This window comes from Tachypleus tridentatus, chromosome 3, assembly GCF_004210375.1.
Source record: "Tachypleus tridentatus isolate NWPU-2018 chromosome 3, ASM421037v1, whole genome shotgun sequence".
Classification (NCBI taxonomy): Eukaryota; Metazoa; Arthropoda; class Merostomata; order Xiphosura; family Limulidae; genus Tachypleus; species Tachypleus tridentatus.
The window spans coordinates 70078850-70101802 of record NC_134827.1 but is presented as its reverse complement, the minus strand read 5'-3'; the positions used below and the strand labels follow the sequence as shown (position 1 = coordinate 70101802).

The window sequence follows — 22953 nt, the reverse complement described above, 5'->3', positions numbered from 1 at the left end:
ATTGCTGCACAAACTTGTGTCACAACTATTTGGTGGTTCATGATGCACAATAGTTGCACAAGCATTTTCAGACTCGTTCTCTGATGAACATAGTATTTCCTCTGTATGGCAAGTTTCTATTCTTTTGTTTGAGGTTGTTGGATAATCTGCATCTGCATTGTCACTTGTAGTGTTAGTAAATGGCTTGCAGAACTGTCTAATATCGGAAAGTTTCAGACGCTTTCTTGTCATAATTGGAATCTGTTTCCCAGATGCCTCAACAGGCTAAAATACAGTCTTTATTGAAAAACTAATGTACAACGAATGAAGATATAACAGAATGGAAGTAGGACTGAACTGTACAATGTATTTAAGTTGAACGCACAAAGCTCACAGTGACTACCGAGCCGACTAATCGCCTGGGCATCGCTGGGACAATAATGTGTGCTAGTTACAACACAAGTATTGCAAGTTTCTCCAAAAATACTTAAACAATCACAAATATATTATATTCCTGTTAAAGCTCATCAAAAGGCAAACACGTTGTGATATAATGTCTATAAGCACGTGTATTAAATAAAAAACACCTAAACAAAAACTAGCAATACAATTCGAGTAGAGGCTTCAGGTCGTTGAAATTGCTCCTTTTGTGTTCTAATTATACAAGAAAATACAATATTTTTACTATTTATGATAAGAGAATATATTGTTCTTTTACCATAAAGCACCAGAACTTTATTAGAGGGCAGTGATAATCTGAAATTTCATGGATTAATGACGGTCACAAACACAGGTCTAATGAGCCCTGTTGTAAAATCGAGGCTCAGACTAAAGGTAGCAGAGGAGGGTGATGTAGGGCACGTCTGAATCCCAGCGGCCTGAACCTGCCGTTAACTGTACATTAAATGTACACTGTGGTCAGCAGCTTCGGCAGCTAAGGAGAGTAAGGCGTTCAACAGTAAAACCGGCTAGACATGCATAAGAATAAATGGCGTAGGAAAACCACACAATATACACATAAGATTGATCTGGGTACAAGCTACAAATGGCCTGCAAGATCTAGATCACAGGAATTTACGCTTGGAATTAATATTTTCGAATTTCATGCTCTGTTCAATCTGTTGTGTTGAAAATTTTACTTAATCTTACACTATGTATTACAAGACGTAGGTAGATTCTGTGATAGTGCTTGCAAGCCTTGCATGTATACTTAGGCCTACGGACTGATACTTATGTACTATCGCTTTGATTGAAAAGCTTAGAAGCACGCCTATATTAAAGATGTACCTTTTCGGCTACTGAAAAAGCCTACATCTAGGCCTAATTATGTAATTCGATTGGTAAGAGCACGAGAATCACAAGAACAAACACACAATTTGTAGGCCTGTGATGCAATAAAACAATTCAACAGACTAAACTGTAGGGGGGGATGATTGTATGCACCATATTCCCACCTAAAATGAAGGGGGGATGTATCCAACCAATCCCCCCAGGATCTACGCCACTGATACATACCCATTCTTTAACCTCATTCAAAATCCTTGGGGAAATATTATCAAGCCCAAGAGCCTTATTGTTCTTTAAATTTCCCAAATTTTTTTAAAAGGCTCAGAATTAATTTAGTCATCTTATCTGGTATTGTTTTCTTCTATCAACTGTTCAAAATAAAAAATACTGCTTAAATCTTCATTATCAAAAATTTTTTTTAAATCAAAATTTAATAACCCAGTTTTCCAATAATTGTGAGATTTGAACCTTCTTCCTCTATTGTCCTACATGAGTCTTACCATCATTCTAACTTTTTGTTTACTTTACCCTTGATGTATTTAAAGAAATCCTTAGTGTTATTTTTTGACATTTTCAGACAACTTTTCATTATGCATCCTTTTTGATATCCTAATTTTTTGTTTCACCACCTTTCTTATTCTTCTAATCTTCCTGTCATACCATTCAGTTTAAATTTATTAAATTTATGATGCTTTTCTTTACTTTTATCTTTTATACTCTTTACAAGCCAACTTTGTTTTACACATCTGATCAGTTTCTTCAAATAACTCAGCTCCCCAACTGACAACAGATAATTCTTGTTGTATCCCTTCTAAATTTGCTTTTTTTGGAATTTGCAACTAAAATATCATTGTTCCTATCTTAACATTGAATCTAATATAGCAATGTTCACTTGTATCAAGATATTCCATAATTTTCACCCTCTCAATCATTTCTATATTAGAAGTTAACAATAAATCCAATTTACATTGTTTCTCCTGGGTGAAATTGGTGAAGAAAGCCATCTTGAACAGTTTCTAAATACCTTTCTTCCTCATGGTTTGGCTTTAGCACATCTCAGTTTGTTTGCTTGAAATTAAAATTACCCATATTTCATTAACACCTGAAACCTGAATCTCACTGTAAAGTTTTTGACTGATTTCATCCATATCGTGTGGTAGTCTGGAAAAAATTCTCATTAAAAGCCTTTTCTCTTTATATACACTAATGGAAACCTTGATGGATTTAGTCTCCTTGCTGTTGTCTTTGATATCCTCAATTTTAACAGGATGTAACTCACATTTTACATATAAAGCCACTCTTCCACCCTTTTTAGTACTGTATCCCAATATTTCAAAGAAATTTCTGTCATCAAAATCAGTTATATTTATTCCCATAACATCAAAATCTTCTATTCCTACCAGTGCTCTAAAATCATCTGTTCTATTTATTATACTTCTAGAATTACAACTGTGACAGTTAAGCCTACCTTATAATTATTTCTATGCTCATTTCCTATGTTAAATTTTTCTCTGCCTCTTGTTCATTTTGAATTTAGAGTATCCTGGCCTTCACCACTCTCTAGTCATAGTTTAAAATTTTTCTTATGGCTGAGTTAATAGCCATAGCAAACAAGCCCTATCCATTTTATTTAAATTTAAACCATCCATTCTAAAATGCAGCTCCTTTCTTCCACTGAAATGATCTCTTCACATTAACTTTAGCCTTAGTGATCTAGTTAATTCTGGGCAGTATCCCTCACAAAATTAAGTTATGCTTTTTTCTTTAAAGCCTTTATCAACCCCATGTACTTATTAATTAGCTCCTATGACCTGCCTTTTCCTACATCATTAGCTTCTACATACACCACAAAAACTGCATCTCTTCTAGTCCCCTTTATTATATCTCCTGCTCTGTGAGTTGTATCCATCACCTGTACCCATTAGTAACATAACCTGATTCTTTTCTTCCTATCTATCCCACAAATCATTCCATCCATATGCCTTGCCAAGGAATGTCTTATAAGTATAACCTTCTTATTATCCACATTCTTTTCTGACCATTTTGTTTTTCTTATCTCTGATAGTTCCTCATCTGCAGTAGCCACAAACTTAGCTACTAACTCAGATATGAAGACTTAAGATTTTGCTTATTCACGAATTATAAGTTAATTAAAAGTTGCCAGAGTTTTAAAAGTACCCATTCATTACTTGAAAGTTATCAGGAGAGATATATAAGCATTAACCACTTGAAGTTTAAAATTTTTATGTTGTTGTTAGTAGGAAGTCAATTATTAGTATGTTTCCAGGATGGAAGAAATGGTTATGAACATGCTACAATTAAAATCTCATGTGGATCAGTTGAGGCACGAAAAATCTTCACTTGCTTTAGCATATGAGGTAAGCTTTAACAACTGTAAAATCATTTTTTCTAATGATCATTATCAACGTTTCATTACATATATTACTCTTTAATAGAATTGTCTTATATTAAGGTGAAAAGAATTTAAGTTACAAAATAAAATTAAAAATTGAAAATATTGGTATGAAGCACATGAAAAATGTAGATTATTACAATTTTAATTGTCAAGTTTTCATTCAGTCAGTTTTACTTGTTTTGTGCAGTAACATGTTATGGTCAATATTTAGCTCTGAAAAAGGAAATTATAAGGTTATTATAAGTTTAGATCTAAAATCGGTACAAGAACTTTGTTGAATCAGCTCCTGAACTTAGTAATTAGGATTTAATTAAAGTAAGTTAAACAGGTGAGGAGTTAAGTATTATTAAAATCTCAATTGATAATATTTGTTTGTTTCACTCATAATATCTTTAGAACTAATCAACACGTATCCTGATCTCCAGGGAAGCATTATAAACCAAAAGCTCATTTAATAAGTTTTCAAAGAGTCTAAACAACTATTGTACATTGACATAAAATACAACATAAGCAAAAAGAAACACTACTGTAGAGAAAAATCAGAGTTTAATTGTGTGTTAGAAATAGTTTGACTACAGTTCTTTCTCTTTGTTAGTTTTATTCTTCTGGAACTGATCAACATTTTTACACATAAACAAAATAGGCATGAACTCCAGTGAATTTTACAAGTTATTTTATTAATGAGATGATATGCCTTCATCAGGAGTGTACAGTTTCTGTAATGAAATGTGTTTCTCAAAATAGGAATGTTAGTTATATAGCTCATTACAGAAATTGTATGTTCTCAATGTAGGCTTAAAACTAAAGTGCCGAGTAAATAAAACAACTTGTACAATTCTCTGGAGTTCACATTCATTTTATTTATTTGAAATTATGTATGTTATGCTTCAGTCAGCAACACACAACTGAAAAATGATCTATATTTCTGTTCCAGAGACAGTTTTGTTTTGACCCACTAATCTTGTTATGCTTTAAGTTATATCCTTCTTTTAATCCAGGCCCATACCACACATAAACACACACAGATAAGTACAAATTAACTTAAGACAGCAGTAGATTATCAACTGCAATTTAGAACATAAACTTATCAGTATCTACTTAATAATTATGCTTAGATTATGATAATTGGTATTAATCATGACAACAGTTATAATTTTTGTTTAAAATACAGTAAATAAAAGTACTTCTAACTTTTGGTTTCTAAACAATAGACTGTTTTATTATTTCTCTTTTTTAAGCAGATCATTGCCTGTTATAATAAATTCTATTATCTCTGATGTGAGAACTGGTGTTTTTGTGCAATTTTATATAGAGTTTGTAAGTTGGAGGCTATTCTGATTACAGTAGGGGCAATAGATAAAGAGAAAAAAGTAGTATGTTCAATTGTGATAAGCCTATTTTGTTGAGCAACAAATTACAGTTCTTGGCTTCTGCAGGTAAGGAAAATAAAAGGGTCATAAAAGGATGTGAATGATAAGGATGCCATTCTCATAGGTGATTCCTTGAAAAGGCACATAAGTAAAATGGCCTTTGATAAATAAATCAGATTATGCTATCCAGGGGCTTAGAAAGAGGATATAACTGATAGAGGAGATATAATAAAGGGAGCTATCAGAGATGTGGTTTTAGTGGTGTATGTAGGGGTTAATGGTTTAGGGAAAGGTAGGTCATAGGAGTTTATTAATAAGTAGAAGGAGCTGAAAAAGGCTTTAAAGAAGAAGGCATAACTTAATTTTGTGGGGAATACTGCCGAGAATTAACTGTGGGAATGCAGTTCTAAGTAGGTCACTAGGGCTAAATTGTAGGACTAGGTTAGTATCTAAAGATGAACAGATTGGTTGGTTGCACTTCTAGAATCAGTTTACTGGAAGAAGAGAGATTTTTGGAATAGATGGTTTACATTTAAATAGGGTAGGAGCTGGCTTGTTTGCTACAACTGTTAACTCTGCTGTAAGAGAAATTTTAAACTAGGACTAGACAGTGGTAAGGGCCAGAATAAACTTAATGCAAAATGAAAAAAGAGGCAGAGAAACATTTAACATAGAAAATTAGTGTAGAAATAATTATAAGGTAGGTAGACCTAATTTGTTGCTGTTGAAATTCTGAAAGTATAAGAAATAAAACAAATGATTTTAGAGCACTGATAGGAATGGAGAATTTTGATTTAGTGGGAATAACTGAAACATGGTTAGACATAGATGATTTTGATGGCAGAAATTTCTTTGGAATATAGGGATACAGGCTTTTTAATAGGGATACTTCATTAAATAGGGGAAAGGAGTGGCTTTATATGTAAAATGTAAGTTATATCTTGTTGAAGTGAGGATATTGAAGATAATAGCAAGGATTGAATCCATTTGGGTTTCTCACCAAATGATATTGTTGAAATTAGTCAGAAACTTTACAATGAGATTAAGATTTCAGCTGTTAATGAAATCATGATTATGGGTAATTTTAGTTTCAAACATACAGATTGGGATGTGCGAGAGTAAAACCATGAGGAAGAAAAGTATTTGGAAACTGTTCAAGATTGCTTTTTCACCAATTAGTCAAGGAATCTACTAGAAACAATGTATTTTAGATTTATTGTTAATTTATAATATAGTTTCTATATTGAGAGGGTGGAAATTTGGGAACATTTGAGTGCAAGTGATTATTGCTCTATTAGATTCAATGATTTACTGTGTATGGAGGTGAGGAATAATGATATTTTAGTTACAAATATCAAAACAAATTTTGAAGGGATGCAACAAGAATTAATCTGTTGTAAATTGGGCAGCTGAATTATTTGGAGACACTGATGATATGTGGATTGTATTTAGATGTATATTCAAAGTGTACATATTTATTATAGAATGAAAAGGGTAGCTGCAGAAAAACCAAGTTGATTTATAAAAAGTGTAAGAGACAAAAGTAAAGAAATGTATCATAAATTTAAAAAAATTAAACTGACAGGAAACCTTGAAGGTCAAGAAAGGTGGTGAAACAGAAAATTAGGACATTAAAAAGGATGTATGAGGAAAAGTTGGCTGAAAATGTAAAAATTAACAGTAAGGGTTTTAAATACCTGATTGTTATGAGATGGCTGAGTTATTAAATTCTTTTTATTCAGTGTTTACTAATGAAAATTTAAACAGTATTCCACATCTTGAACAGTTGATGACTGAATTAATTCTGAGCTTGTGAGAGAAAAAATTGGGAAGTTTAAAGAACGATAAGGCTCTTGGGCTAAATGATATTTCCCCAAGGGTTTTAAAGGAGGTTAACGACTGGATATATGAGCCACTTTCTACTGTTTTTTGTAAATGCTTAAATGGTGGGAAGGTACCAGAAGACTTGAAGTCAGGTAATGTGATTTCTCTTTTCAAGGAAGGTGATAAAAATTGTCCCAGTAATTATTGGCCCATTAGTCTTATATCAGTTGTGGGAATAGTATTGGAAAGTCTGATAAAAAATAGTTTCCAAAGTCATTTAACAAAGTTTAGAATTTAATTGGATAGTCAACATGTTTTCACTGAATAAAAATCTTGCCTAACAAATCTTTTAACATTCTTTGAAAAGGTTACTGCTTATGTAGATGAAGGTAAGAGTATTTGTGTTTCAGAATGCATTTGACAAGGTGCCAAGTAAAAGTCTTGTAAATAAAATTATCTCTGTAAGTATGGGGGATAAGTTAGCAAATTGGATAGAAGGGTGGTTGGATGGAAGAAAGCAGAAAGTTGTTAGAAATGAAGTTCAGTCAAACTGGATTAATGCCACAAGTGGGGTGCCTCAGGGCTCATTCTTAGGACCTATGCTCTTTTTATTTTAAATCAATGACATAAATGAAGTAATGACATAAAGTTTGTAGAGGATATTAAAGTGTTAGGTGTTGTTAGCTATGAAGAATATGTTGTTAATTTACATAAAGATTTAGATCATTTATTGAGTTAGGCAAATAAATGGCTGATCAGTTTTAATTATAATAAATGTAAGATCATACATGTGGGTTATCATAAAAAATTAATTATAAGTATGATTTGAATGGAAACAATCTTGTCAGTGTCAAGCCAGAAAAGTATCTTGGAGAAATAGGTGATCAATTTCTAAAGTCATCCAAACAGCGTGATGTTGCTAGCAGTACAGTAAACAACAATTTTGTTCTATCTACTGAAATATTGAATACAAGTCTAAAGAGGCTATAATTTCATTATACAGGACACTAACTAGGTTACATTAGCAATATTGTGTTCAGTCTTGGATTTCTTACCATAGGAAAGACATCAAATTATTGGAAAAGATTCAGAGAAGAGTTATTAAAATGACATCTGGGACATAAAAGTTGTCATATGAGGAGAGGCTTAAATCACTCATTGTTTTCTGTTGAAAAAAGAAGTTAAGGGAAATCTGTTTAAGATTGTAACTGGAATTGATAGTAGTGATGCATCATTTTTTGTTTCATATATAACAGTGAGAATAGTAGGAATAGGGGACACAAATATAAATTTTGGCAGAGTATAAACCATTTTCAGCTAAGATCATTTTGTTATTTTTCTAACCTGATAGTTAGCCTTTGGAATAGGCTGGCTTCAGATGTCATGGAAGTAGTAAATTCAAGTGAGTTTAAGAAAAAGTGTGATAAGTATATGAATGATAAGGGCTAGCTTTAAGATTTTCTGTTTTCCTTAATTATTTAACTTAGTGGATAGAACAGTCGAGATGGATCAAGCAGTTTCATGTTGTCTTTTCCAAAGTGTTGTGTTATTCAAACAGACCATATCAGCTCATTTCTTTAAGTTGTTGTGCTAAAGTTACAAGTTTAAATGAGTGTACAGAATTTTAAACTTTTTTTTTTTTTTTTTTTTTTTTTTTTTTTTTTTTTTTGTTTTTTTTTTTTTTTTTTTTTTTTTTTTTTTGTAGAGTAAAATCAGGAATTACCAGACCTGCCTGACATCTATGGAGAAAGAAAATGTTTTGCTTTTGAATGAGCTTTGTCACTTGAAAGCATCTGTAAGTTATTATGTGAATATAAATAATTATTTGTATTAATCCTTCGAGCAAGAGTTGATCTTACAAAAATTATCATGTTTTATTTTATTTGTAACTTTAAATGAGAGAAGACCTGGCATGGCCAGGTGGTTAAGGTGCACATCTTGTAATCTGAGGGTTGTGGGTTCAAATCCCTGTCGCATTTAACATGTTCACCTTTTTAGCCATGGGGGCATTATAATGTGATGGTCAATCCCACTATTTATTGGTAAAAGAGTAGCCCAAGAGTAGGCAGTGGGTGCTGCCTTCCCTCTCATCTTACACTGCTAAATTAAGGATGGCTAGTGCAGATAGCCCTTGTGTAGCTTTGCACAAAATTCAAAAAACAAACAAACAAACAAATGAGAGAAAATTCTCATATAAAATTTTGCATTAGCTTAGGTTTTGATTTCTTGCTTCAAAAAAATCCAAAGAAAGTCCAAAGATGTAAGTTTGGTGTTAACAAATTCCTTGGGTAAGGCGACATTTGCTCAGGACCATTTTAACTCTAATTTACATTGTAAGAATGGTCTGAGACATGTTTGTGACATTTCGAAATGTCTGTTTACTTAGAGGAAACAACAACAAATGTCATTTAAGTATTTCTTTTGACTTGAATTAACCATGTTTGTTATTTACTGAAGTATCTAGGGCAGTTAAAGCAGTTAAGATGAGAAGAATAGTATTGTATTCACAATATTCCTTCTGCTTTCACAATTTTCTTGCCTTCTTTTGATTGGAATTTAACTTTGTTTTTGTATGACATTTCTTTCTGACAACTTTAACTTCAACAAAAACCACTACCACCACTCCTGATTGCATTCACAACATTTGCTTTTCAGCATACCTTTAAACTTTCATTTGCAACTGAAACAAGGATAAACATGATTCTTGGACATTTTCCCATTGGATATTAACAAGTTTATCTCTGAAAAAATCCCTTCCAAAGGTAAATTTTACAAAATGCAATAGACCTTTACCAAATCTTGATGTAAACAGAGAGAAGGTTACATTTTCAATTGAAGAGGTGAACTAATGAGCTGAAAAGTTGTATTGCTTGAAAACTAATTCTAGATAAGTTTTTGAACACACTGTTAGTGAATTTTAATTATTTATTAGATATTATGTAGGTCTTCATTAACTCTTCTAATTGTAATTGCACAGTTCTCTAGTGACATCCTACATAGGAAGGGTTTAGCAATACCAAAAGTGAATGAACTATTAAAATTAACATGTTATCAGAACAAGCTATCTATTTAGCTCAAAACTGAAAAATCAATTCAGTAATAAATATAACAAATTATTTTGTAGTCTGCAGTTTTCTGGATACTTATTCAAATAACTGTGTATAATTTAGTATCATCCCTTTGCTTTATAGTACACCCTTTATGTTTTCTTTAGGCTATTAACAATAGATAAAGAATTAGAGCAAGTGCTGATAATGGATGAGAGGTTTTAAATTCGTAGTCTTAGGGTTTACTACCCATAAGTAATATTAAAGCTTAGGACCGAAAAAAGAATGCTTAAATGTTTAATGAAATAAAACTGAGAGTCAGACTTAATTTCTTTGAGATTAAAATTTTTTTTTAGATTTTCAAAGTACACCTAACAAGGTCATTCACCTTCTGTACTTTATTTTGGGTTATACTTTTTTCCCACAACTCTGCAGTTACCTGAGATATTTTAATGTCTGTTCATAGGTAAAATGTGGGAAGGATATTCATCACTGACAATTTAATATTTATTTAATAATTAAACTACCTGAATAAACACAGTTGTGATTGATATGCACAAATGTTAAAATCTAAATATTACAAGAAAATTAATTGGAAGTATAAATCTTAGCAGATGTTTCTGATTCTAAAGAAAGTAGCCTCAAATAGAAGGTTTAGGGCTATTCTAAAATTTGTAAAATACATTATGTTGGTAAAAATATATTATTTTCTTTTTTCACAGTATAAAGACCAAGATCATGAGAGAAAACATTCTTTTTATCGAATAGTACTCGAAAAGGTCAGACTTCTTGAACAACAAAATGCTGAATTGTTGATAGAGAATGAACAACAGCAGTTTCAGTTTGAAAACTGCTTTGATGATATTGTAAACCAGGTTTTACAAGCACTGTTAGCACAGAAGGTTAGTTTAGAAAAAATAAAGAAATGTTTTCTCATTAGGAGTTTTTAATGTGTACTGAAATCAAATTTTTCTGTAATAATGTTCTTAAGTGTTGTTTGTCACATTAATGAGAATGAATGGCAGAAATTTATAGCTGTTAAAACGTTCATAAATTGCTCATTTGAATTAAACTTCTCTTTATTAAGAAATCTAAAGTATTAATTTAGTTTAATATCTGAATTTGGTGTTTATTGAGGGTAATATACTTTCTTGGGAATTATTGAGGTTTGTTAATTGACTGCTTTTTAATTGTATCAAGCCAAGATTATAAGTTAAACCAAGTAAACCTAATTTTTTTATGTTAATTATAATGGCAACACAATCTTCCTCAATTACATGGTTTTCAATTTCTACCCTCTCGATCAATTCTGTATTTGAAGTTAACAATAAATCTAAAATAGCATTGTTTCTAGTAGTTTCCTGGACTAATTGATGTAGAAAGTCTTCTTGAATAGTGTCCATAAACCTTTCACCCTCATGGTTTGACTCTAGCATTTCCTAGTTTATAGACCTGAAATTAAAATCACTCATAATTATGACTTCATTAACAGCTGAAATTGTAATCACATTGTACATGAATGTTTACTTGTCTGGGTTTAAGTAATCTCTGAATAAAATGTATATATATTGTGAGTGTTTGTTTACTTGTCTGGGTTTAAGTAATTTCTGAATAAGTGTAATGTATGTTAAGAGTGTTTACCTGGCTGGGCTTAAGTAACTTCCAAATAAATGGGATATATATTATTTGACAAAGTTATCTTTGAAGGTATATGTTAAGCATGTATTTTGAAGTGTAGAATACTGTTAAGGTAGACAAAATGATGCTGCTTTTTTGGGCAAGATTGCCTGGAGTGAAGTCATTTTGCAGCTAACCAACTGTTGTTCTCAAGAAAGGGTAATAGAAATAAATATCCAGTTTTTAAGCTTTACACTCATCTTGATAATCTGACTGTTGAGATTTGATTTAACAATGTTTCTTGTGTAGTTTCGTTTTGATACATTACTATCTGTCTGTTAGAAGAATGTTTCCTGGTACTACATTTGTATAAAACATTACATATGTGAAGGAAAAGAATAAAAAAATTACTGCCTTTTGTCTTCATTAAAATGAAGGGTTTACGAGAGGAATACAGAAAATTGCAGCAACAAATTGTGGATCTAGAACAGCAGAACAAAGTTTTGTATGCCATTTTCAAAAAGCAAGTTCTCTCCTCTGCAGACCTATTTTCTCAGGTAAGGTTTAACAAGTGTTGTATAAAGTACTTGAAAAATAAAAGTGTATTAATTAATGGTTTAATAACTTTGGAAACTCCAAAGTAACCATAATAAAATCCAAATAGTAACTTGTCACCTTCTGAGATTACAATTTTCTTGAAAAAAAGGTGAAAATTGAAAGTGGACAGCTCTGAATTCTTGATACTGTGTACTAGACAGATTTAAATCCATGACACTATTTACCAGGCAGATCTAAATAGAGCCACAGACTTAGATCTGAAAAAAAAATGCTTGTAAAGAGTGAATAAATATGAGAACAAAAAAATGCTTTGAGAAGAAAGTGACAGTTTTATTTTGTTACTGTTGTTTTCAACTCTTTTTGTATCTTCCATTATTATTTTTTGGATTTTCCACCAAAAGGCCATGACCCCCTTGGGGGCCACACCGTAAAGTTTATCAAATATTTTTGTAAAAGATAAAAACACATGCTGCTGAATCTGTTCTTTTTTGTAACAGTTATATATATTTGTATGTCAGCATTACCTTAAGTGTGCAGTTATTAGATTTTATTATTATAAATATTAAATGATTTCTGTCTAGAAAAGTATGAATATTACTTTCTCTATATTTTTTAATTAATCCAATGTATTTAAACATAAAACTTATACTGTTCCTCAATGTATGTAAAACAAGGGGGTTAGTTTAACTGTAATAGTGTCTTTCTGAGAACTTTTTTCTTCTCATGGAACATGAAGCCTGGACCACATCATCAAGGTCTTAGCCAGCAGCCAAGTTGCAACTCTCCAACTCACACTAATCAGTCTGAAGACAGTACAGATTCCTTAGCCAGTCTCTGCAGTGATTACTCATTTGGCAGTCGAAGTAGTGGGGGAAATGTGAGTATCATAAACAAAATAAAGTAATATATATATATATGAACCATTAAAGTTAAATTTGGAGTACCTCAGATTAAGGATGTATGGTTCTATCTTATATAATGATAAGTTCTTTAGTGCAATCTAAAATCTTTATTTATTTATTTATTTAGTAGTTTAGGCTTAACAAACAGTTTTATGTTTCCTGATGAGAGAGATTGGCTCCAAAAGACAGATAAATCTTCAAAATTTCTTTCTTTGTTAGAGTTTTTAATAACTATCATTTTCATTAAAAACAGGTTTCCACGAATTGTGTAAAAAACAAAATATAAACCTCTATAATTACTATCAATTCTAAAGTGACAGGCCTTTTAGGGCCTTTTCATCATGTCAGAATTGTTCATTCTACAAGTGAAAAAAGTCTAGTAGCTTTTATCTCTGTCTTTTAGGTTATTCGTCATCCAGGACTCCCCAAAATGAGCTCGCCACCCCAGTGGCTTCGAGATCACCCTTCCCTGCCAAGATACAGTTCCAGGAAACCAATCCCAAATTCAGATATTTCAGCTAAAAAGATGTTGACAAATACATCTTATGAATTTTATAAATCCAGTATGATGAAACGATGGGCTGACCTTGTTCCTCGGCCACCTGATCAAGAATGTTACAGCAAAGATGAAATATTTAATTATGCCATACAGGCAGAAAAGCTAGAAAACAATAAACATAAACCTCAGGATGGCCAGAGTCTTTTAGAAAGTAAGTCCTTAAAAGGAATAAGAACAGCAAATTGTAAAGGTGCAGTAGAACAAGAAGAATATAATAAAAAATGTCAAAAGCAACCATTTGATGTTCAAGGTCTTGAGAATTCCAGTGAACACAGAGAAAATGTTCCCTGTGAGTCAGTTTCCCAGAAGTTATTAACTCCAGTGGAATATAATACACAAAATATTTGTCATGTTAATCAATATAGACATTCTACTACAACTCAAAATACAGCAACTTGTTGCATGCCTCTGGTAAATAGAAATTCTTCTTACATTTCACAACAGGATCAGAACACCTATTTTGCTTTTCCTAAAGTGTCATCACAAACTGATATCTGTTCGTCAGAGACTAACATTCCATTTTCTACAACCATAGATATTGTTCCTCAGCATCACTTTCAAGCCTCACACAGTAGAGATATCTTAAACATGGTTCCTACTGGTCACCATGAAGCTTCTAGCAGTGTTAATTACCCTACCCTAAACATGGTTTCTTCTGGTCACCATGAAACCTCAGATAGTGTTAGTTTCCCTTCTCTAAACAAGGTTCCTCCCAGTCACCAAGAAGTCTCACACAGTGTTAGCTTCCCTAAAGCTAGCACTCCATGTCCCATGCCCCTAAACATGGTTTCTTCTGGTCATAATGAAACCTCACACAGTGTTAGCTTCTCTGAATTGAAGCATAAACTCCACAACACTTATGAAAAAGAAGATCTGCCCTCTTTTACAACAAACAAATCAATAGTTTTTGAAAGTCCAAAACATTCAGCTTCTCCAGGTGAAAACAGTCTTCTTGAAAATTGGTACACAGATAAGTATAGCTCAAAGCTAAATTCCTTAGATGTAGAGTACACCAATACTGTTATTCGAAGAGGATATGGAACAACAGAAGCAAATAAATGGTGCACTAAACATGATAATTTACAAAGTGCTGCTACTTCAACAGCAAAAGCACAAGTTCACTCACATCTTACAAATGATTCTCCCTCTCAAAGACTCCAGGCCATGAAAGAATGCTCAAAAGCTGGTGAAATTTTGAAACATTTATCTTCTTATGTTTTAGAAGGAATCCATCATCCGACCTCAACCATGAAGTTGTCAGAAGTTCAAGAATGTAATGGTAAGGATGATGGATATTCCACCATGTCCAGCTATGAACAAACAGAAGTAAACATATCCAATATTGACCCTGAGGTGAATGATACCTTTAAGTTAAAGTCAGAATTAATTCAACCTGTGCATTTAAACAGTGGTTTTGAAGTAGATCCTGTAATGGTGTCATCATCTGACAGTGGTTTGGGGTTGCCCCAAGGCCTTCAAGATCAAAGACTTTCATTTCATAATAGTGATGATGGATGTGTATGCTTGGATAAAAAAGTGGATAGTGTGCTGATTCCAGATAGGCATTTATTGTCTCTCTTGGATACAAAGCCATCAGTTAACATCCATCCTACTTTATCTAATAATGATCAAGAAGGAAAAGTTCATTTAGACAACAGTGTAATGGACACATCATCCACAGGGCAATGCTCATTCTCAACAGGAAAGAAAGACTCTCTTTCAACTTATCAATCAAGCATATACCCTAGTTATGATAAAATCTTAACTCTACTTACTCCCCAGGGATACAAAGCAGGACGAAATGACATGCAAAAGGTTACTCTTCCAGCCCTTCAGTTACCCACTGTGTGTAAAACTGAAACTTCAGAGAAGTCTACTTCAGTTGAATCAAAGTACCTTGGTACTGACAGCAACCTCTCTTTGTCTTCTGTTAGGGACAAAGCACTGAAGGAATTGGTGGAGAAAAGCAGAAAGACGCAAGTACATAAAGAGACTCAGGTAGAACTTCATATGATTTCTAGTGACAATTCTCTTTTCAGAACAAAATACAGTAATGGAAAGCAAATTGAAGCAGCCCATGTTTCCAGTTTAGAAGTTGAACCTGCCACAAAGAAACGTATCAGAGCCAATACTTATCAGGGTGTAATTTTATTGCATTCCATTTGTAAGTTTTGCCAAAGATGTATAAGTTGTAAATCTTGTCAAAGTTCAATTAATTCAACAAATCTACCTTTTAGAGACACTTTCGCTATAAGAAGAGTCATTTCTGACTCCTGTCTATATGTCAAGAAACAAAGAAAATACATAGTTAATGATTTTATAAAGTTATCTTTTAATGATGATCAGCAACTAAACCTTCAACTGTTGATACAACACTCATCTGCTCAAGATCTTGCTCATACAGCTGTTGTTGCTTCATCAAGATACATTCCAGGACTACAACAGAGCCAATGTCGAGTTTTGGTGAATGAAAGACAGGATCACATGAAATGTAATAGCAGTTCAAATAAAACAGTAAGTTGAAATATTATCATATACTACATCAAATAAGATAGTGAACTGTCAGGTGGAAAAAATATGACAGTTATGGTTAAGGAAACTGATGAAATAGATGTGCAGATCACAAAATTTTCAACCATGTAACACTAAGTATGAGATCAATCACTTGTAATTGGTTATGTTATAGAACCTGTTGATTTATGTGCAACTTCTTTCACTAAATATACACATTTTAACAGGTGAAAGCTATAGCTTCCTAGTAATAATTTTTTAGTGCAAGATAATTCTTATTGCTTCATAAAATGTTTTCTGGGATCTACAACAGTTAAATTATAGTTTTAATTATGCTTGTTTGAAAATTTTGTTCATTAGAAAATATTTTGTAGTTTGTCTATTCTTCTAGACCCACAAAAAAAATAAAGCTTTAACTTATTCCCAATTAAGCAGATAGAAATTGAAGAATACAATCTGTTTTGAGTCATCCCAATTCCATATAAAACATTTTAATGTGCATTCATCTATCTCTAAATTATACTTCCAAGATCATAATGAGAAAACTATAACATTCCAATTCCAATTAAAATTAAAGACAGTGGTTACTAATTTATGTAATGTTTATGGACAACAAGGAACCTTTTGGTCATTGTGGCTGTGCCATCCTTGAAACAAAACTAAAATTATTAAATAAATAAATGTAAAAAATCTTAAAGCCAGTTATTGTCATTCAAATATTTATCAAGCTTTCTTGAAAACACACTTAAACATACTGCCTCCTCAATATCCAAAGGCCAACCAACCTATTAGAAAAATAAAACTTCCTACACTGCAAAAATTTATATTTTGGGCCCCTAGTCCCAGTATTCTCACTGTTAAGTATGAAAATAGAGATGGTCTAACTACATTAACAATTCACTTTACAATCTTAAACACATCAATCAGACTCCTCCCCCATCTCTTTTCTTTTTTTTTTCAAGAGAAAAAAATATGAAGGTTTTCAACCTATCCCTGTCAAGCAACATTCAAGTAACCCTTCCTTAAACCCTTTCCAACGATTTAGTGTCTTTCCCAAGGAGCCCAAGACTGAATGCAGTATTCTAAATTTGGCTTAACCAGTGACCTAAACAATGAAATTGGATCCTTTTTATACTTGTATTCAACATTTATGTTGATATAACCTGAAATCCTATATGTCCTACCACTAGCAACAACATATTGCTTGGATGGCATTAGAGACTGATTGATTATTACACCAAGATCTCTTTCTGTTAAGGTTATTTCTATCCAAATTATGATAACTCACATACATTATTTTGTATTTATTGTAATTAAAACCCATTTGCCCAATTCAATAAGTGATCTAAATCCTTTTGTAACGCAGCAGTATTTTCACAGTTAGCAACATCAGAGACCTTAATATCATCAGCATATTTAAGTAATTTATTGACCATTCTTTCAACTACGTCATTGATTTAAATCAAAAAGAGCAAAGGTCCTAAGACTAAGCCTTAAGATACTCCACTTGTGATCTTAATCCAGTGTGGCTGAATTATATTTATAATAACGCTTTCCATTCTTCCATCTACCTAATCTTCTATCCAATTTGCTAATTTATCTCTAACACCTATAAAGATATTTTTACAAGCCTTTCATGTGACCTTATAAAATGCTTTCTATACCCCTACTCTCATCTACTTAAGCAGTAAAAAGATGTAAAAAGATCTGAATGTGAAACCATGTTAACTATCCAATAAAATTATAACTTTTGTTAAATACAAAGCATATCTTATCAGACATTTCAACATCTTTCCTTCAACTGATGTAAGACTAATAGACCTATAATTATGGGGCAATTCTTGTTACTTCCTTTGAAAAGAGGAGTGACATTAGCTTACTTCTAATCCTTTGGTACATGATCATTACTTAAGGATTAACAAAAAATAATAGTGAGTAACTCATGTATTCAGTCATGTACTTCTTTCAGAAACTGGGGAAATATTATCTGACCCAGGAGACTTATTGTTCTTTAAAATTTCTAGTTTAATTTTAATAAGCTCAGAATTAATGCAGTCATCTTGTTTGACCTTGTTTTCATCTATCAACTGTTTAACATAAGGAATACTGCTTAAACATTTTTTAGTAAAAACTGAACAAAAAGCAGTAAAACCCTCAATGTGTATACATAGATTTAGTACATTCTATTAAAAACTTTTTGAGCTTTACCAAACCAATACAGCCCAAGTCACTGTGTCTGGTTGTGTGTGAAACTTCATGTAAAGATTATTGAGGTCATTCATACAGTTATGACAGAAAGTGTTTGTAACCCTGTGTCCCGAGTGGTTTTTTGCTCATAACTTAAAAAGTATCATGAGTAGGCTAAAAGAAGTATTGTATATTATAAATATTATACTAACACACATCTACAGAAATTTTTATATAAATTACATGACAAATAAACTGTTTATAAACAAATGACCAAAAATAGGAGGAGCAGAAAGTGTTCGTGCAGTTCATAATGTGTGAAAAAACTGATATTCCCATAGAAAGTTTGTTTAGTTTGGCAAATAAACTATATTATACCATTCCAGAACTAGACACTGGGTTCATAATTATTGGAATTTAGCCAGCAAAAAATGTACTTCTGGCAATTTAGCGCCATCTCCGTCATTATCTGCTTGGTCATCATGGCGAACAGAAAACAATTGTCCAGTGATTTACAAAAAAACGAATTATTGTAAAATACAAGTCTCATGTGTCTCTTTTTGGTATTGCTACACAAAGTAATGTGCCGAAATCTACTGTTCAAAGCATAATTGCCAAGTTTAAGCTTACAGGATCAACTGCTAACCTCCCTCATTTCGGACGCCCCACCAAAATTCCATAGAGAACCAAGAGAAAGGTTCTCAGAGAAGTTAGTAGGAACCCTCGTTTAACACGTAATGACATACAGAAACTGGTAAGGGAAACTGGGGTTGAAGTAAGCACCTCTACAGTTCTGGGCTCAAAGCATACCATCCTCGTAGAACTCCATAGTTAAAGCCTGTTCATTTAAAAGCACGATTGAGGTATGCAAGAAAGCATGTAGATAAACCCTTTGCCTATTGGAGGAGTATTCTCAGGTCAGACGAGACTAAGATTGAGCTTTTCGACCACAATGATGTTTGCTATATTTTCCGTAAGAAAGGGGAACAAAATTTTCCAAAAAAAACACCGTCCCTACAGTTAAACATGGAGGTGGCTCAAGCATGCTATGGAGTTTCTGCAGCTCTTCTGGTGTAGGCAGCCTTCTCCATGTCAACTGAATCATGAAGAAAGAAGAGTACGTTAATATATTAGGCACTTATATCAAGAATGATACTCGGAACTTGCAGCTTGGGTGTCGTTGAATCTTCCAACACGACAATGACCCTAAGCACACATCGAAATATGTGCAATCCTGGTTGCAGAGGAACAATATAAGCGCTCTGGAGCGGCCACTGCAGTCACCCGATCTCAACCCAATTGAAAACATCTGGCATGAGTTGAAGACCAGAATTCATCAGCATCATCCAAAAAACTTGCAAGAGTTGGAGGCCTTCTGTAAAGAAGAATGGAAGAAAATACCAGTTGAGTACTGTCAAATGATCATGGAGGGCTATGAGGAGAGATTGCACCAAGTAATTCACCTGAAAGGCTACACAACTGACCATTAAAGTAGATGCACGAACACTTTCTGCCCCTCCTATGTTTGGTTATTTGTTTATAAACAGTTTATTTGTCGTTCAATTTACATAAAAATTTATTTAGATGTGTGTTATTATAATATTTATAATATACTTTACTTCTATTAGCCTACTCATACTTTTTAAGTTACGAGCAAAAAACCACTCGTAACTGTATATGTGTTCAAAACACTTCCATGTTGTAGACTAGAGAAACTAGCAATTAATTAGCTAGGTAATTACTCTAGCTGTTAACTAAAAGTAATTAGTTTTAAATCTGACTAAGTAACTTAAATTTTGTGTAAAATGTACTCTCTAGCATCTTTCCAATTCTTGTTATCTTTAATATTGCATCACAGTTTTCTAAAATATTAAACATTTTTACACTATTAGTACAAAACTTTAAGCTTTGATCAGGATTATTGTGCCTGTTTGATACACGCAGTGTGTGCAAGGCCATAGATAAAGCATCTTTTTTCTTTAACATAACTTCAGTGTGTCTAAAGAACTAGGTTCCAGGGCTATAAGCAGGTGCATATGACAGGATTGGGAAGACTGATTCTCCCCAGGTCAATAGTCCTTTAAAGAGCATTATCTTTGCCAATAAAAATATATTCTACACTATTTGATGAAAGAAAATAAGATTGAAATAGAGTTTATATTTGTCATTGAGGAGAGTTTATTCATGTAGGAGGACAAACTGCTACTTCCTGATTATGTAACCACCCAAACATTACATAATAACCTACTCCAAAACAAATACTCATTCCTTGCTTATGCTAGGTTTAAGTAGAATTTGTAATTGTGTCTCAGAATAAGTGTTAATCAAAGTATTATTTGAGTCATTAGGTGCTCTCTGTCCACTAAAATATTCTATCAAGTTCAGTATTATAAAAATAATTGTACACTATATAGTTGTTGAATTTAATAACATTAAATGAGCCATTACTTAGTATTTTAATGTTTATGTTCACAACAAGCATGCTTGCAAATTCCACAAGAATCTAGGTATTCTACTTCTGCTCTGGCTTTCACTTTGTTACCAGTAACAAGTAATTAAGTGACCATGGCATGGAAAACTCTCATTGCTTTGCAGCCTCTCTGGTTGAATGTGCTTAGTGCCACCACAGGTCATATTCTATCTGATGGCATGACTCTTGACAACAGCCCTAGAGCATAGTTTATATAGGCTCCAAATTAAGATGTTCATGTACAAAGCATACAATTTCTTCATGCATGCTTTTTATAATATATCTAGTATATGAAGACAATGGAACAAAGATTGTATCAACAATCCAGTTACATTCTATATCTCTGAATGGCTGGTGTGAGTATTAACACTTTTGTTCATGGGGAAAGAACAGAATTTTTTGTTTGCTGAGAAAATATTAAATGTTTCTGCTACATTTATAATATCGGTAATGTGTTACTATTAAAAACTTTACTCTCTTAGATTGAACAGAGATGGCCAGTTGTGGAACCAGAAAATAGTATGTCTCTGATCTCTGACCAGTCCTCAATTTCAGAATGTTCTAGTAGTGAACTTGGTGCAACAAATTTAAAGTGTCTGAGAGTAAGTTATGTTAGTGTAGTGTAAAGTGTTTGATTTGAGTACATTATATTATTGTAGTGTAAAATGTGAGAGTAAGTTTTGGTAGTTTTGTATAGACTGTATGAGAGTAAATTATGTTACTGTAGCTTAAAGTATTTGAAAGTAAATTGTGGTGCTTTAGTGAAAAGTGTTTGAAAGTGAATTATAGTAGTATATGTAATGCATTTGAAAGTAAGTTTTAGTGCTGTAGTATAAAGAGTTTTTGAAAAAGTTATGGTGCTAGAGTGCGAATTGTTTGAAAATACATTGTAGTTCTAAATTTTAAATTGTTGAAAGTTGTAGTGATACAGTATAAATTGATTGAAAGTAAGTTCTAGTGCTACATTGTAAGTTGTTTGGAAGTTACAGTGCTAGAGTGTAAATTATTTAAGCAGACATTGTAGTGCTTTAGTGTACATTGTTTGAGAGTAAGTTGTAGCATTACAGTACAAATTGTTTGACAGCAAGCTGTAGTGTTGTAGTGCAAATTCTTGGAGAGCAAGTTGTAGTACTACAGTGTAAACTGACAGCAAATTGATGTGCTACAGTGTAAATTATTTTGAAAATAAGTGTTAATGCTTATGTAAAGTGTTTGATGGTAAATTCTTGTGGTAATGTAAAACCATTCAGAGCAAGTTTCAATACTGTAGTGTAAATTATTTCAATACTAACGTTTAGTGCTGTTGTAAAGTATTTGAAAGTAAGTTGTAGTGATATAATGTAAATTACTTGAGAGAGTAAGGATTAGTGTTCATGTATAAAGGGTTTAAGAGTAAATTGTAGTGATGTAGTGTAAAGTGTTTGAAAGTAATTTTTACAGATTAGTGAAAATTGTTTGAGAGTATATTGTAGAACTACAGTGTAAAATATTTTAAATTTTTAGTACTTCTGTAAAATATTTGAGAGGAAGTTGTAGTGCTACAGTTTAAAAAGTTTGATTGTAAGTTGTAGTGCTATTGTAACAGGCTTCAAATGAGAGAGCATCTTTTGGGGCAACAAGACACCAATTACAGTAGATTTATTTAAAAACCCAGGTATTCAGATGCAAGTTGGTACACAAGTCAATCAACTTAAGAACATTTATAAGTAAAGCAAGGAATATATGATACTGAGTCCAGTTCCACACCAAAAAATGTGTACTTTAGGAACATTGATCAACATATGAAGTCTTATAATAAATTAAAAACAATAACATTGAATACAAAAAGTTTACACTTTCAGTAACTTATATTAGTTCCATAACATTTCTAACCCTGTCAAATAAATATATATAACTTTAATGACTTTTGCATCATACATCATATTTCCACCTTGCAATAATTTTAGTAAAAGGAAAGTAGCAGTTACAAATTACTTGGAGTTAGTATAGTGCAAGTCTCACATATATAAAGAAACTACCATTTTCTGTCTACATGTCTGGGGATCTTAGCTAAAAGAACTGAAACAACGTAAAAACCTAGAACCCTTTAAAGCAACCCTGAGGCCAGGACACCCTATTATTGAGGACAACCAACTACGTATAGTCCAGAAACATTAATTTTTATATAATGTTGCAGCATAATCCATTCAACCTAATGAAGGTATACTTTGAGGTAATTGGTCCAGC

General features: G+C 32.4%; 1 protein-coding gene across 3 annotated transcripts in view; it reads left to right on the top strand.

The window, feature by feature from the left end:
• The window catches only part of LOC143247102 (uncharacterized), an 87962-nt gene that overhangs the window by 43942 nt on the left and 21067 nt on the right, over positions 1-22953 (top strand). For all 3 annotated transcript variants that reach the window (XM_076494578.1, XM_076494579.1, XM_076494577.1), the window contains 7 exons: positions 3554-3644; positions 8582-8671; positions 10646-10825; positions 11978-12097; positions 12835-12975; positions 13404-16073; positions 21210-21329. In XM_076494578.1, coding sequence (XP_076350693.1) covers positions 3554-3644; positions 8582-8671; positions 10646-10825; positions 11978-12097; positions 12835-12975; positions 13404-16073; positions 21210-21329 — 3412 coding nt within the window. The remainder of the gene's footprint in view (positions 1-3553; positions 3645-8581; positions 8672-10645; positions 10826-11977; positions 12098-12834; positions 12976-13403; positions 16074-21209; positions 21330-22953) is intronic.